The 15767-nt window shown below is 38.7% G+C and overlaps 3 protein-coding genes across 4 annotated transcripts; all 3 read right to left on the minus strand.

Annotated features, from left to right (window-relative positions):
- Positions 1 to 3789: 3789 nt before the first annotated feature.
- On the minus strand, positions 3790 to 6087 carry LOC103469262 (parvalbumin beta-like). Its single transcript, XM_008416835.2, has 5 exons — positions 5953 to 6087; positions 5306 to 5372; positions 5057 to 5189; positions 4175 to 4284; positions 3790 to 4088 (listed from the first exon to the last, which is right to left on the minus strand). Exons 2-5 carry the CDS (start codon positions 5364 to 5366, stop codon positions 4063 to 4065), a joined length of 330 nt encoding a protein of 109 aa, XP_008415057.1. The 5' UTR covers positions 5367 to 5372; positions 5953 to 6087; the 3' UTR covers positions 3790 to 4062.
- A 1573-nt stretch (positions 6088 to 7660) lies between these two features.
- On the minus strand, positions 7661 to 9959 carry LOC103469260 (parvalbumin beta 2-like). The gene is made up of 5 exons (XM_008416833.2): positions 9830 to 9959; positions 9057 to 9122; positions 8725 to 8857; positions 8342 to 8451; positions 7661 to 7950 (listed from the first exon to the last, which is right to left on the minus strand). Exons 2-5 carry the CDS (start codon positions 9112 to 9114, stop codon positions 7925 to 7927), a joined length of 327 nt encoding a protein of 108 aa, XP_008415055.1. The 5' UTR covers positions 9115 to 9122; positions 9830 to 9959; the 3' UTR covers positions 7661 to 7924.
- A 2055-nt stretch (positions 9960 to 12014) lies between these two features.
- On the minus strand, positions 12015 to 14394 carry pvalb5 (parvalbumin 5). Of its 2 annotated transcripts, none has more exons than XM_081609947.1 (5): positions 14140 to 14394; positions 13629 to 13701; positions 12609 to 12741; positions 12327 to 12436; positions 12015 to 12241 (listed from the first exon to the last, which is right to left on the minus strand). In XM_081609947.1, exons 2-5 carry the CDS (start codon positions 13687 to 13689, stop codon positions 12219 to 12221), a joined length of 327 nt encoding a protein of 108 aa, XP_081466073.1. In that variant the 5' UTR covers positions 13690 to 13701; positions 14140 to 14394; the 3' UTR covers positions 12015 to 12218. The 2 variants fall into 2 exon arrangements, with proteins under 2 accessions (XP_081466073.1, XP_008415056.1); XM_008416834.3 differs by having other exon boundaries at positions 13629 to 13705; positions 14140 to 14392.
- Between the last annotated feature and the right edge of the window lie 1373 nt (positions 14395 to 15767).

The raw sequence follows: 15767 nt of genomic DNA on the forward strand, positions 1-15767 counted from the left end.
CACTGAAAGCCAGCAGTCAGATTTTAACCTATAAAACCAATAACTCTTGACAAAACGTGTGGGGAATGCATTTTGTTTAGAGTATGTCTTAGTACAAGTGCCTACAAAATTAGGTTAATTCAAATGAAATTTTGAGATTGTCTAACTAATGTGAATTAACAGACACTCAAATGAATTCCCCTGTTGCAAATTGACCTAAACTTTAGACACGGCAGAGAATAGTTGTCAAAAACACACCTACTGTACACAGTCAGCAGTTCCTAACCAACACTGTGTTGTTCATTAGTTGCATTAAGGTTAAGAAACTCAGCTGACTTTTACCTCTACAGTCTGACTTTATCATAAGCAAGTGCTGGAAACTTAAATTCTTGATTCAACTCCAAAACCATTAGATACAAGTTGGGATTTGTTAAGAGATGAAGTAGTGATAGTTCAACCATTTTTGCACATTGTATTTACAAACTAATATGCTTGATTAATTTGCAAAGAGTGCTACAAGCAACAATTCATACTTTTTTTTATATTGTATATGTTGGGTATTTCAACCTGCACACATAAAGAACAGAGTAGTATCACTTCAGCCTTTGCAAAGACGGAGAGTCACAGCGGTGCCTCAGGACAACTCCAACTTGTCCCCCTGCAGCAGCCTGGTTTTATTCAAAGTGGGGTGGTGGTCAGTCATAAAACAGAAACTTAAAGATAAGGAGTAGAGGGGTTCCTCTGAACTAGCAGAAACCGGTTTCTCCTGGAACAGGATGGTGCCCCTCACCCAGTTCCAGCTTAGAGAGAGAGGCAAACAACAAACAACTTATTCATGAGATAACTATATGCAGAACTCTGACAGTATATGTATCAAAAGGCCTAATACACAATGCTAATGAAGCCTACATATATGACTGTAAATCAGACCAAACGCACCTGTTTTCAGAATTACTAAAATTTGCTAAATTTCAGAATAATTAGAGACAGTTTTCTTCACCTTCAGTTTTACATACAGAGAAATTATCAGTTTGATTAAAAAATTTAAAGTTTGAAGCTTTATGAACTTCAAAAAATGTACTGGATTCAATAATATGTAGTGCTCAAAATACACCCTCCAATGACTATTCAACCATTAAAAATGCTTTGAGTGTGACAATATTTACTTTTGCTATTGTTTTTGTGAGCTCAGTTCCTACAAAATTGTTTTCCAAGACCCTAAATAAATCTCAGTGTTTCAAGGGCAACAGAACTTTAACCACAGGATTCTTAAAGTGGATCTCTGTTACACTTTGTGGCAACATTGATCCTGTTTGCATTAATGAATAAAATAGCTTTGTTCTTTCTGATTCCTCTCGAGTATTATCCGGCTACCAGCTGGTCAGTGAGGCCTCTCGGCAGCTGACGTCTGACGAGCTGCTGAAATGTACTGGTGAAGTTAGACTGCATTTAGAAGGTAAAGAGAAACTCAATCATCTCATCATGGCTCTGCGTGAAAAAGAGACCAAGGACGCAGGATGGAGCGGAGTGATGCCACTTTACCTGGAAAGGGTGTATGATCTCATGCATTCCCGCTTAACTATACTGTTACAGGGGAATCATTTATTTATTTACATCTGCTAGTGCTCTGTAAGAGCACGCACAGGGAGGCAGGACATGGTGTTTTCTCACCTTTCTGGGGCAAAGGAGACTGACAGATGTCAGTCTGTGTAGCATGGCAAAAAAAAAAAGAAGTAATCATTTTGGAGGCTCATCAGTTTCCCAAACAAGATTATAATAATTTCCTAATAATGATTTTGTTAAGAACTCCTTTTCTCTATCTTTCATGTAAATATAATATCAAATAACCCTTTGTTAGTCCCACAAGTGGTAAATTTAAGCATTAAAACGTGTGATTATTGGTAAACTCAAACAAAGTGCATACACAGGTAATCACCGACATTTACTTTTTTTTAACATTTGTCATTAAGATTTTATATGCTATACTACTTAAAAAGATAAACACGTTGGGAGGAATTTTTGTAATTAAAAAAATTAAATTTGAAAAGTTTAAATGTGTTTGGCCCATTTTAGAACAATAGTAAACAAATATTTTAATAAAGACCAAGGAAAACAGCAAACAGATCAGGGATAAAGTTCTGGAGGGGTTTAAAGCAGAGTTATGTAATAAAGACAATCCTAAGCTTTGAACATCTCACAGACTTCTGTTCAATTCATGATCCAGAAATGGAAAAAGAAAAAAAAGAAAGAAAAGAAAAAACATGGCACAATTGTAGAAATCCATCCATGTTGATTAGAGTAGCAGCCAAAAGGCTCATGGTAAGCATGTGGTGTACAGGTAGGATGAGGAGATCCAGAGATCAGGTGGGAAAATGGGTTCACAGAAAACTGTGAACAAATACAATTTGGTGTATTGTTGAAATCAATGTTTAAAGAACGAGCCAAAAACATTGTCATACATCATGTAGGAAGATGCTCTGGTCAGATGAGACCAAAAGTTAACATTTTCGTATATACGCAAACTGCTGCAATTGTTTGAAAATTAACACTCTAACAAACAAACAAAAAAACTCTGTAAAATATGGTGCAGCAACATGATGGATGACCAAATGCAGCAACACTGGAAAAGAGGTTCAGGCCTACTCAAGTATAAAATTGCTATTCACCGATGCTCCCCTTTAAATCTGAGTAAGCATTAACTACTTTACAAAAAAATCAATAACAATTTTCTGTCTGTATAGACACACAAAGATGTTCGATTCATAAACCAAAATATTTGTTACTGTAATTGCAGAAAATTTTTTACTGAGAGTCTGAATATAAATGATGAGCACAAATTTGAACAAAAAATATTATTGAAATTATGTATCACTTTTCCTTCTACTTCATAACTGTCTTCTATTACATAAAATGTCAGCAAACTGGGGTGACATTTTTAGTTACAATGTGACAAAATGAAAAAAAACTGGTGTAAATGCATTGGAAAGTATCATGAACATAGATATTCGTTATTGAAATATAACAAATGTTACATATGAAATAGTGTTTGAAGTAGTTGTTTCGAACACGCTGGTCCAAATTACAGAACAAAATAAAGAATTGTTAAATAGAAGGTAAGAAATAATAGGAAGTAGAGCAACCAATGCAACCATCAAACGGGACTGATGATTAATTTTTTCTAATGTTTTCAGATGGTTGAAGGATAACGTGGAATCTCCATACTGCCATCTAGTGGTTGTAGGATGGAACCACAAAGAGGAGCAAATGATTTACGTGTTGTCAGACCTCTCTCGGTTTGTACTGGAGTTCATGTGCTTAATAGTAATGCCATTAAATGGGGTCACAATTATTTGGTTGCCTCATAAAAGTGGTGATATTTTTTTCTAATTTCTTATGATAGTTAAAACTTTAGGGCCAGGAACTAAACCTCAGGATAATGGGGTAGGTAGGGCATTAGATTTGGAAATTCACATAATACAAGCGAAATGGCAGAAGAATATTTTTGAGTGTGCATCCAAGATTAAGGCCTTGAAAAATGCAGCAGGTGTCTCTCTGCCACACATGGCTGTTTAGCCCTTGCAAAGTGGACCTAAATCATTTTTGAATAGAAGTTCTCTGGAGATGATCAATATCTTTTTTCGCAGCTTTTTTTGCACTTTTTTTTTGTATAGAATGCATGAAAAACGTTCCTGACCCTCTGAGCCAGGTCTCATATCATCATGTATTTGACATAGTCTATTGCTATTTTCTATTGCTACTTCTCCAACCCAAGAGGGGTTATCTGGACGAAATGACACAAAAACAAAGAAGTAAGACCGTAGTAAAAGAATATTTTATTTTCTTTTACTTTTAGTTCCTGGAAAGTGCATTGTAGATTTTACAGTTAGCAAAATTCATATTTAAGACATGAACACAACCGAGCGACATTCACAATCATCACCTTTTGGACAGTGTGTTGCATAGAGGAAGAAATGTCCCTTAAGCAAATGTATAAAAATTATTTATATTCAGATGAAAAGGGGGGAGGTCGATGTGGGCATTGTTGTTCCATCAGAGCATGTGTTGTTGGTCATGTTGCCATCTTTATGCCTTTACCAAAGCAGCGAACTCTGCAGGGTAGACAGACACAGAAAATCATGTTAAGTTGGCCATTTGTTTAAACAAGGGAATGTCCAATGAGTGTCTCGGCACGTACCATCAGCGCCAATCTTGCCATCTCCGTCGCTGTCACCGGCTTTGAGGAAAACCTTGGTCTCACCGTCGGTCAGTGCACGGGCACCTCCGCTGAAGTTCTGCAGAAACAGCCTGCCACAGACACAAGAGGTGCTCAGCTAACATTATTTATCAAAACATATCGCAAATAGACCAAATAAGGCAGATATTCTGAAATCACAATGCAAAGGTGGGTTAAGCAAGCATATTCATGGACATTTTTATTACCACAAATTTATGGCCGCTCAATCCTTATCTGAGGTCTCAAAGACGTTGAATGTCAGACTAGTTTGGCCCTTCTGATCAACCCCCAAAACTCTCCAAACATATTTAGACAACAAAAAAAAAATCCTTCCATCCACGTCATCTCACTTTGCAACCACTTTGTTCAAGTAAAGCTCCTTTTCTTGACAAGATTTTTCTTGGTGGGGTAGGTGTCACGTCCAGAAAGATTTAAAAGGATCTCCCAGATGGGGGCCACTGCTAAACTTGAGATGGCACAAGGAAATACATAAAGAAATGTAATGCATGCTGATGTTGGATTACAACTGCAAATAAAGGAGTGAGTAGGCTGCAATCCAAAAAAAATCTCTCTAAGTAAGACTTTCTGGATGCGACTCCACTAAAATGTATAGGATAGTCATAACCGCCTCTGTCTACCCTCCTACTGCTACTACTGAATAGTATTTAATCTTAATTTAACATCATAAGATGAGCACCTCTACCCTTAAAGGTCTCCCATGTGAATGTAGAAATACATTCCCTCTTGCATTCCTGCAGTATCTTGTATCAGTTAACTCTGTTGGTCACTATAGTAATTGCTGTCTAATGTATGAAGCCCATTTTGTCCAGCCATGCATCTTACTTCAGCTCATCCTCCTCAATGAAGCCACTCTTGTCCTGGTCAATGATGGCGAAAGCCTTCTTGACATCGTCGGCGCTCTTTCCGGCCAGACCGCAAGTCTTGAAGAACTTCTTGTAGTCGAATGAGTCCGCGCCTGAAATCAGCAAAGCTTATTATGCTACTGAGACCAGAGGCAAAGACAGTGGATACCAATAAGAATAAGGATACAAAAAAACAAAGCAAGAGTAAGAAAAAGTATAGAAGAATCACCTTTGCACTCATCCAGGGCTTTAGTAATGTCAGCATCATTCAGTACACCCGCGAAAGCCATTTTGAGCTGCAGAGATAGAACACTGATTAATTTAAACTCTTGTAAAAGCAGTTATCCCTAAAGAAACAGCCTATTTGTATAAAGGACTTGATTATAGTTCACTGCATTGAAAAAAAAAAAAACAATCACAAAGCTAAAGAAACAGAATTTTGATCTCTCCAAATACAATTCACACCATGTCTTGCAAACAAAAAATGCTGCTTAAATAGCTGTCTTTTGGCTTTCCGAGTAGAACAAACAAAACGAGATAGGGTTCCGATTTGAAATACTTGAGTCCAATTCTCTCTGAAGTGCAGGCTTTGCATTGCTTCACTCCTTCCGTGAAGCTGAGATTGACACCTGCAACTACTGCGAGATGCTGAGATCTGACCAATAATCCACGGCTCTCTCGCTCTCTTTTTTTTTTTAAACGCTGACACTCCCAAATATAGGCATTCAGTGTGTTTCTTTAGATACTGCAATGCAGTGAGGTCCTGAGCAAACCCAATGTCAAAAGAAATAAAGAGCAAAAAGGCTTTTCAAGGATGCAAGCCTGGATGCGGGTCCCGCATTTTCTCTTCCCTTTCCTCTCTTCCTTCAGACTCACCTCGGTTGTGCCTTTTGCTTTGTAGGGTACAGATGACACAGACAAGACTGGAGTCGACTGCAGTGACCATCCCGGTGCTCCCAATGACCTTTTATATACTGTCACGCTGTGGAAATCTGAAGCATAAGATAACTGACACCGTGCTGAGGAGGAGGAGGTGGAGGAGGAGGAAGACGAAGGAAGGGATGGGGCAGGGGTGGGGGGGGTCTCGTACTGCAGCTACAGAGAGGTCTATTTTAAGTTTCAAAAATGAAGACGCTTAAAAGGTGCGTTTGAAGAAGTCTTTAATGTCCCTGGCTGCTAAGAATAGGCCTGCGCGCTGCTGAGGTGGGCGAATTGGAAGGGCTGCTGCCAACCCGTAACCATATTCATGAGGATACTCAGCATGCATGCATTATAGCTGGAGTAAGTTGGACAAACTGGTTGTTTCTGCTACTTTTAACACTCACCAGTTTTAAGGTATGATTTAACCTCTTCTTTTAGTGAGTCCATTGCTCTTGTGTTTCATTTTGAGCAGAGCACAGTTTTGTGTATTTGAGGTATTATTTGTGTCCTGTGTGGAATGTGAAATAAATTCACTTTGTGAAGAATGTGGTTTTCTTGTTACATGTCAGCAATGGGTATATAAGTCCAACCTTTGAAGAAATATTTTGTGTTTTTTTTTTTAAATAAAAAAAATATATATATCATTTCTAGGTTTTAAAGGTAATGGAAGATGATATTTAGAAAAAAAAATCTCAGTCAGCCCTGTTTTGACCATTTCATCTTCATAGAACATTGGAGGAAATGTTTATTTTTGTGTTGGAGGGCAAATCCATTCTGGAAACATTGCTCAATGTTACTAAATGCTTGTGGGGGCGTTGTGATTTTTTTTCTGACTGAATAATTAAATAACTTTGTAGAGGATAAAACTGGAGATCTATGGCCAATAGGTGGCAGCATAATGCTGTGGGGTAAGCTGCAGCCCTTGAGCCTCTCTGTTTTGACCACTGCCTGTAACTAGGTGAGGTTGTTATCTGATAGGGATGAGGGTTTACATTTTGCTCGCTTGCAATGCCCAGGACTTGTGAAACCCACTGCAATTGCAATCTGGCTTCAGAAGGAAAAATTAATTGTATGAATATCTTTTTGAAGATAATGCACTGTTTAAGATTGTTTTACCCCCCAAAAAAGATGTTTACTGCAAAGAAAGTGAATAAAAAAAGTGGGTAATTTGCTAAAAAAAATAAAGTCCTTAAACCAGTGTAGCTATTTGCAGTGGGTTTGAGCCAGGAAGCAGTCCTGCTGCTGAGACAGTGACTGTTAATAGCCATCCTGTTGCCACAGCACATCATTTAACTGATTATGCAGCACTTGTAGAAGAAATAGATCTTGGACTAGGTCATCCAATTACCCAAAGTTTGGCAGCTATCAATTGCAGAGCTCCCTGAGTCTAAAGAAGCATGTGAGCAAGGCCCCGGGGCAATTCCCAGCACATTTCCCAAGCCCTGGCCAGTGTCCAGCCACGCTCCCCTTCCCATTAACCAATTATGAGAACAAGTGCCGGGCAAGTCATCTAACCCATTGCTTAGCGGCTCTTGAGCATTAAAAAGCTCTGGCATATGAGGACTCAACTTGACACTGGCTCTTCATTAGCCCCATTGTGTTGAAATGATTTCTGTTAGGAAATGCAGCACACTCAGCCAAAGACTGACCTGAACAAGATGACTTCACACCAAAAGAGTATTTATTCCTGGTTTTTCACTCTTCCTCAAAAGTGCAGATGGTGTTGTACAGTTTGCACAAGTCATCATTTCTGAACACATAACACAGTTTGAGTAACATTAACAGCAAAATATGTCTTCCATGTTGAGAAATAGTTCGCAGGCAACTCATAAATAAGGTATAAAAAATATTCTTTCAGCTGGTGATTAATGAATCTTTGAGGAGTTTGCGGTTCCATGAAAAGAAGTGGATCTTGGTCAGTGGAAATTTATGCCTTTACGAGGGCAGCAAACTCTGCAAAGGTAGAATGAAACTGCTGTTAGTTGCAGAAAGTAGAAAATCTTTGCAAAAATGTATTGGCGTAAGACTCATTGAGCTGATTCTGACCAAGAGTTACGATTTATAAAGTTCAATGGCCAAAGTGCAAAACCTTCTGTCTGCAGGATTCTCTCATTGGTAGATTTCACTTTAGATGATGAGAACAAGTAAAGCTGCTTATATTCAGTCTGCATGCAAGAAAACACTTCTTGTGACAAAGAATTAATCTGATGAAGAAAACAGTCCAATCAAGGTCTTTGGGAAGACAATCGCTAATTTTCAGATGGAAGGTTTTGTACTTTGACAGACTGATATTTTTAAAAAAACTGTAGTTCAGTTCTTTTAGGTTTATGCAAAGAACTCTTACCATCAACTCCGATCTTGCCATCACCATCACTGTCACCAGCGGCAAGGAAAGTCTTAGTCTCCTTATCGGTGAGTGCCCTGGCACTGGGAGAGAAGTTCTGCAGGAACAGCCTGACGAGTGGACAAAAGAGTAAGAATTAAACCTATGCAGGTAAGCCTTAATTAATCATTCAAAAAAATTTTTGACTTTTAGATTGTTAGGCAAAATGTAATGCATGACTAAGCAGGACAAGAAATATTCAAATCGACTAAAATGTGATCAAGTCCAGCCCTCAAACAGAAGGATGACTGTGCAAGACTAGATAGTAATGTCAGATTTTATCCACATTTTAAAGCCAATAAGCTTTGAATTTAGCGGCGCTAAGAGTTCAAGTAATGTCTTACTTCAGCTCCTCCTCCTCAATGAAGCCACTGTTGTCCTGGTCAATGGTGGCAAAGGCCTTCTTGACATCATCGGAGGACTTGCTGGCCAGGCCGCATGCCTTGAAGAAACTCTTGTAGTCGAAAGAGTCAGCAGCTGAAAATGCACATTTCGTCTCCATTAGTGCCGAATACGTCAGCAACAAGGTGTAGATGTTTCAGGGTAGCTGAAGCTGGCAGTTTCTGAGGCACGTTCATGAAACTGAGAGTTTGGTAAACGTCTGCCTCTCTGCTCTTAGCTACTTTGCTAAGTTTAAATGATGCAGTGCTGTGTGAAAATAAAGGAAAAGTCTCACCGGAGCAGCCGTCCAGGGCAGCCTTGACATCAGCATCGTTGAGACCAGCGAAGGCCATTTTTTATTCTTGGGAGGAAAAGGAGACAAGACTCAAGGTTAGGATGAGCATCTGAAATGCTAACAAGTTCTTATGTTGTTACAGTGGAAAGAAAATTGAAAGCATCAACCAAAATGACTATGACAACATGCCCTTCGGCTTTTTATGTCTAACAAAAGCATAGATTTTAGGTTATAAAATCCCAGATGAAAAGTTGTTCCTTTCCTCTTACAGCTTCACGTAAAAGTTGCTTCCTTTTTTTTTCATTTTACAAACCTTTGAAACATCATAAGCATCTATGTTTGCTACTGGATTAACAGCTTCCCTTTGCCTCAGGATGTTTCCTCACAGGAGCCTACTGACTATTCATCCCAAAGCGTTTAACTATGACCGCACTTAAGAAACGATGCTCTCACCAGGAGACCAGCTCACACAGGCATAAATATCTATCAAACATTTTTAAAAGATGGCAGCTGAAAACATTTGCTGCTGCAAAAACATGAGTCAGTCTAGCTCTAGCCAACCGGCATTCTTCCAAAAAACGTTGATCCTCTGAAATGAAAAGGCCCAATTTGGCCAACTTTAGTGTTAGGTCCATGTGTTTGCTGCCTAGGTTGGTTCCATTCCTCCCTACAGCTGGTAGTCCACAAAGATCCCCCTCCTCTGAATCCGTTTCAACCCGCAGTGTGATCTGCAGAAGTCGGGGTAGCTTTTAGAAGGTGCACGTCCCACTCACCTTTGCTCTGCGTTGAGGCGAGTGAAAACCAAGGCGGACTCGAGTGAATGCCAAAAGCCTCTTTCCCCCCTCTCTTATATATCCTTGAGCAACACCATTTACAGACGTTTGAGTCTCAGTATCAGGTACCAAGATGCATGGGTTTCGAAAAAATGTGTCTAGTAGTCTGGAACTATTTTTAGGTGAACAAATGAGGATGCTACCATGTGTGCTCAGGCCTATAGCTAGACATGTGGAAACTTGAGCAGGCCCCGAAGCTCGTCGATTTCATGGCACATGTTGCAGTCGTATTATGATTTACAGCCAACATTTAAAATGTTGATTTCAATATTCAAGTACTATAAATGTGCATATGTAAGAGTGCAGGGCACAGCCAGACACTTTATCCTAGGCGATGATGAGAAGTGAACACCAAGTAGCTGCAGCCTCTTGGTGTTCAATTTCCTGATTACTATATAGACAAAATAATTATTTAAGACCACAGGCAGAATTTGCTCCCCACATGAACATGTCATTCAGAGCTCTCAAAAGGAGAGTGTTTTTTTTTCTTATGATGAGCTGTGATTTTTATTGGACCATCCTTGTGCCAGACACATTTATTAAAATCACTGCATCCAGTGTCATTCGGTGTCTTTTATTTCAAGTTATTACAAGCTGTATAAGTCATACTCACCCCCCCCCCCCCCCCCGCCCCCCTTTTAATCTTTTATATAAAGTAATACTGTTTCTGATCACTTCACTTGGCCTGTGCCTCCAGGCCTAAATGCAATCATGTCTCCAAAGTAAAGGATACAGTATCTTTACATGAGTTTCACTGAACCTCCACTGGCAGGGTCGCATTTCAAATGTACCAGCAACATGTCTAAACCGGAACAGGACTTTGAGGTCTGTACCACCAGATCTCTGTCCTTAGTAGGCAATCTGCCAATCATCTGGACTATTTTTTGCATCCCAAATGGGTTTGTGTATTAACAAGGTGACAATTTGATGACAAATCTTATTTTCATTCCTTCTGTTAATTTAGTTGTCAGCCACATTGCCTGAGCAATATGTAGTCTAGAAATGTCTACATATTTATGATACTGATGAATATTTCACCCAGACTCAGCAGTAATTTGAGAGTTACCCTCCAGACAGAAGTACAAGCCCTAATAAGACAATTGGGACAATTCAAGAAGGTGCTCTTGCAATTAAATGCAAGACATGAATAAAATTATATTCATGTCTTGCCTTGCTAATGTCTGCATCCTTTTGCCACTATTTCATTACTATTTGTGAAAGGAATGCCTGGTGTCTGTCGTCTGCTTCAATGCTGAGCTTGCTTCAGGTTATTCTAAACTTTTTTTTTCTTTTTTTTTTTTTTTACAAAAGAAGTCTCAGAAGTGTCGTGTTTATTTCTATTCATTCCACCTTGTTTTGTTTTTGCTGACTTTCATTTTCAAAATCAATCAAACTGAATTGACACCGTATCACTGTAGATTTTTTTTATTATTATTATTGTAATTGGGGCTGGGCTTTAACTGGACAATCCTGACATGAAAACCTGGTCATTCATAGGCCTACCATAAACCATCCCATTGTTGATCTGGCTGTACAGGATGTACTTACACTCCATTTTCAAGTCAAGAGGTTTTCTTTCATCTACCTTTAAGTCTGATCAGCTTCTCTGTTGATGAAAAGTCCTCACAGAATGGAGTGCTAAGTAAGGGTGATGTCCAGTGTTAATGTCCCATTGCAGATAATATTTCTGCATGATGTGTTTGTGTACTCTCTACATGGCTCCTGACCACTGGTCTTAGCCAGCTTTATTTTATTTAGAATAATTTATAATATTTTGTGACCTCATAGAGCACATGGTGATGATGGCAAGCTACTGGTCTGTAGCCACAGCTGCCCTGGGGCAGTCTGACAGAAACAAGGCTGCCATTTTTCACCATCAGCCCTTCTGACCAACCCCAGCAGGCGGGTAAAGCGCCTGGCCTAAAGACACAGACAACAAGGGTGAGGAATTGAACCAGCAACCCACTGAAACATTTAATTTAATTGAGTTTAATTGAGAGGTATCAGTGTAAAAAGGACTAGGTATCTAGATCTTTTGGGGCCGATTAAGAAGACCTGAGATCATTTCACCACATCTTAAAATAACTTCAAAGAGATAAAGGAAAAAAACAACAGAAGACAGTGGTAGAACACCTGAAATCCATTTTTTATTCCATTCAGAAGACCAAATTGATTCAATGCAGACATCCACGTTTGGCCTTTTCAACCTTTTTCACGTGTTAACAAATCAAATAAGAAACTAGCAGGCAGGTGCGGAATTTGGTCCTTTTTTTTCATCAGCCAATGAAGAGTGAAGAACTCCAAATTCATGATTTGAGTATTTTCGTCTTCAGTTCAAAAGATCACAGAACTCTGGAGGGAGGAAGCAAACGGACAGACATTAGTTTGCTACAGAGTATTCTTGTGTTTCTGCGTCACTTTTCTAACATTTTGTTACCTTCTATCCCAATTTTGCCATCGCTGTCTTTATCCCCTGCTGCCATCAAAGCCTTCGTTTCGGCCACCGTGAGCTCTCTGGCAGCTGGACAGAAGTTCTGCAGGAACAATCTAAAAGAGGACAGCACAATAAGAATAAATACATAAACGCATAGTCATAATTTCATACCCTATTCTCCTAAACCTTATCTTCATGCGCACAACATGATGTGCCTTAACATTTTTTGATTTACAATATCTTTGGGGCCCAAACTGTGGTTTGTGTTTACACATCTATCCTTACTTCAGCTCCTCTTCCTCAATGAATCCGCTCTTGTCTTGGTCCAGGATAGTAAACACTTTCTTCCTGTCTGCCTCAGACAAGCCAGTCAGTCCCACTCGTGCAAAAAACAACTTGAAGTCAAATGTGCCTGGAGCTACAGTGCATTGGTCAGGCAGAAAGAGAGAGAGGAGACAGAACATGAAATGGGGCAACCACAAGAAACAGACACATGCGTGAGTGAGTGAGAGTGAGTGAGTGAATGGTCAATCACTGAATGACATTAAAGAACGAATAGTGGGGGTCTGAATCGAGACATCGCATTTACTCATTTGCTCAGATGACTTTCATTCTTCTGCCAATGACATTTACCAATATATACCCTGAAGCGCATTGCAGGCTTTGCTCCTGTGCTTTTTAAACAGCACAAGGAAAACAAATATTGCCTCAGGTTTTAATGCAAACTTAAATGCCAAAAGTTCTCAACTTATGGAGGTTTTTGCAAGAAGACATCCTGAAATAACTCAAAAGACTCACACTGAAGAGGATGTCTAAAATAATGAATTAATTTATTGTGTCACATCCTCTAGTAGTGCAGTCATTTCGTAGCAATGTTAATTTGACTTTGAAAAACTTGACCTGCAAAAGCATAAAAATAGCAAGAACCAATAACAGAGCTTTGCATGCCTTGCCATGCAGACATAATTGCTAAAGATAAATAATTAAATGTCTCGGCATGCGAGGAGCTTTATAGCTTGTGCTACTGGGTCAGCTATGTTAGGGATGTCTGATGAAAAGCCTTTGGTATCTGGTTGGTAACCAGTCTCCTGCCGTGTGTTTGCCTGGTAACCAGCAGGATCCCTGCCCTCACCCTCTTGTGAACAACACAGCGCAATGCTTCCCCTCAGGAGTGTTAACTGTGTCTCTACATACGTGTGTATTTCCTTAAATTAAAGAGGATTTTTCTGCTCTTTTTCTTTTATATATTATATATATATATATATATCTTCTTGCAAGCAGATTTGTGCATATTATCTGACTCACTTTGACAAGCTTGGACTGCAGCTTTGACGTCCTCTTCACTCAACATCCCAGCAAATGCCATGTTTCTCTGGGGCTACCTTAGGGAGACACAGAAACACATGAATGGAAGAAACACAAGGTGACAGAAACAGAATATGGTGCTCTTTTTTATGTCAGATAGCGGTTCATGTGAGATAAAATCAGTTGGAATGAAGCTATATACTATAAATGCTCAATCCCTGTAGTGTAAAATAAGACATTGGTTAGAGTATAGTTTTCATGAAAAGGATACCACTTGTTAGAAACATAAATATTGTAGCAAAATTTGCCAAATAGAAGCTGTACTTTAATTTTAAGCTCATCAGAAAATGTTAGCGAACATAGAAAGTTGCTAAAATAAACAAGAAATCAAAAATAGGGTTTCACATTCTGTAGATTCTTCCTTATCTTTTTTTCAAAAGATACAAAGCCAAAAAAATAACACAATTGCAACACCAAACAATTATGTACAAAGAAACCAAAAGATGCTCACCGTGCTGTGGGTGATGTTTTCACTTTAAAAGCAGATGATGTTGCAGATCTCTGCCTCGCTCGCTTTGTGCCCGAGTCACTGACACTCTGTTACAGATTCGTGATCTAGAATGTAAGAAGCAACCTGACGTCTCTGTCCTCAATCCCAGAGAGATTCCCTGTATGCCACGCATTGCCTCCTCCTCCTTCATCAGCTAATCAGAGCGGATAATTTTGTCATTCATAGGCCTTCTGATTTGTAAACTTGCGGGCATATTAGAACACCGGTTTAAGAAAAAAAAAAAAAGAAAAAAAAATACTTTTGTCATCTGATTAAAGCAAATGCAATTATTTCACTGTACCTGCGTTAGATTGCCCTTGCTCACTTTAATGTTGCAAAAAAGTTACATATAATAGATAAATATTAAAAACACATATTCACAAAATGTTGCATATTTCTGTAGACAGTATATTCTATAAGAACTGTCAGAACAAATTACTTCTTGATTCTTACTAGATATAAAAACATACACATCTCAATTTCAAAACAGTTTAATAAAAAATAATTGGTTTCTCTTTTTAAATTGGCATATCAAATTATAATCATATAGAATGCTTTGTAAAAATACTCATGCCCCCTTGATATCTTTCACCTTTTATCCTGTTGAATTCACAGACTAAAATGTTATTTGGATTTTATCAGACAGACCAACATAACATATTGTATAACTGAGAATGTCACACATAACTTTGAAAACCCTTTGCGATAAAAATCTGGAAAAAGGTGGTGTGCATTTTCTTATGGGATTCCATGTTATACCTCCATCCATCGTCCCATCAACTCTGACCTGTATCTTCTCTGTCCCTGGTAAAGAATTTTATTCCCTGAACATGATACTGCCATCACCATGTTTCACAAAAGAGATGATGTGTTCCCAGTAATGTCCTGTATAGTTTTCCAACTCAAATACTGTTTTGTATGTTGCCTTTTTCCACTTGTTTGATGTGTTACCCATATTAATTGTGGCAAGCTAAAAATGGGACCACTCTGTGGCTTTCTTTCAACGATGGCTCTCTAATATACATGTTTTTATAAGGTGCAGATTTGACAAAGAAAATACAAGTCCTTTGGTGTGTGTGCAACAAGATGCTGGATTTCATCTATAAGGGTAAGGGTTCTCTTCTTTTCTTGCTCTTCTGCCATTATCTGTTGAGGTAGCAGCATCAGAGTTTAACAAAAGCTAAACTAGCTTATACTGACTATGTCCGGGAGACTGCTATGGGGGTGATGTGAAAAACAAAAAGGTTTCTTCATAAATATAGAACATTACAGACAACCCTGAAGATCCTTTTCATGAGGCTGTCATACAACAGTGGTGTCCTATTCTTCTTCTTGAGTTTGTTGGCGGGTGACAAACTGTTATTTTGATCTTCATTACCACCACCAACTAACAACAGTGTCTTCAGTCAAAGGCCTTTTTGATTCACTGCAAGAAATTCTGCCATCAGCATCTACATCTCTTTGAAAAAGCTTGGATAATATGACTACCAACAGCATTTAACATTTAAAATATAATGTTTTTTGTATGGTCAACTAGCTTTTTCATAAGTGAACTACCAGTGAGTCTTTGAAATATAAGAATATAGGTA

Source organism: Poecilia reticulata, chromosome 8 (genome assembly GCF_904066995.2).
Source record: "Poecilia reticulata chromosome 8, P_reticulata-male-v2, whole genome shotgun sequence".
Taxonomy (NCBI): domain Eukaryota; kingdom Metazoa; phylum Chordata; class Actinopteri; order Cyprinodontiformes; family Poeciliidae; genus Poecilia; species Poecilia reticulata.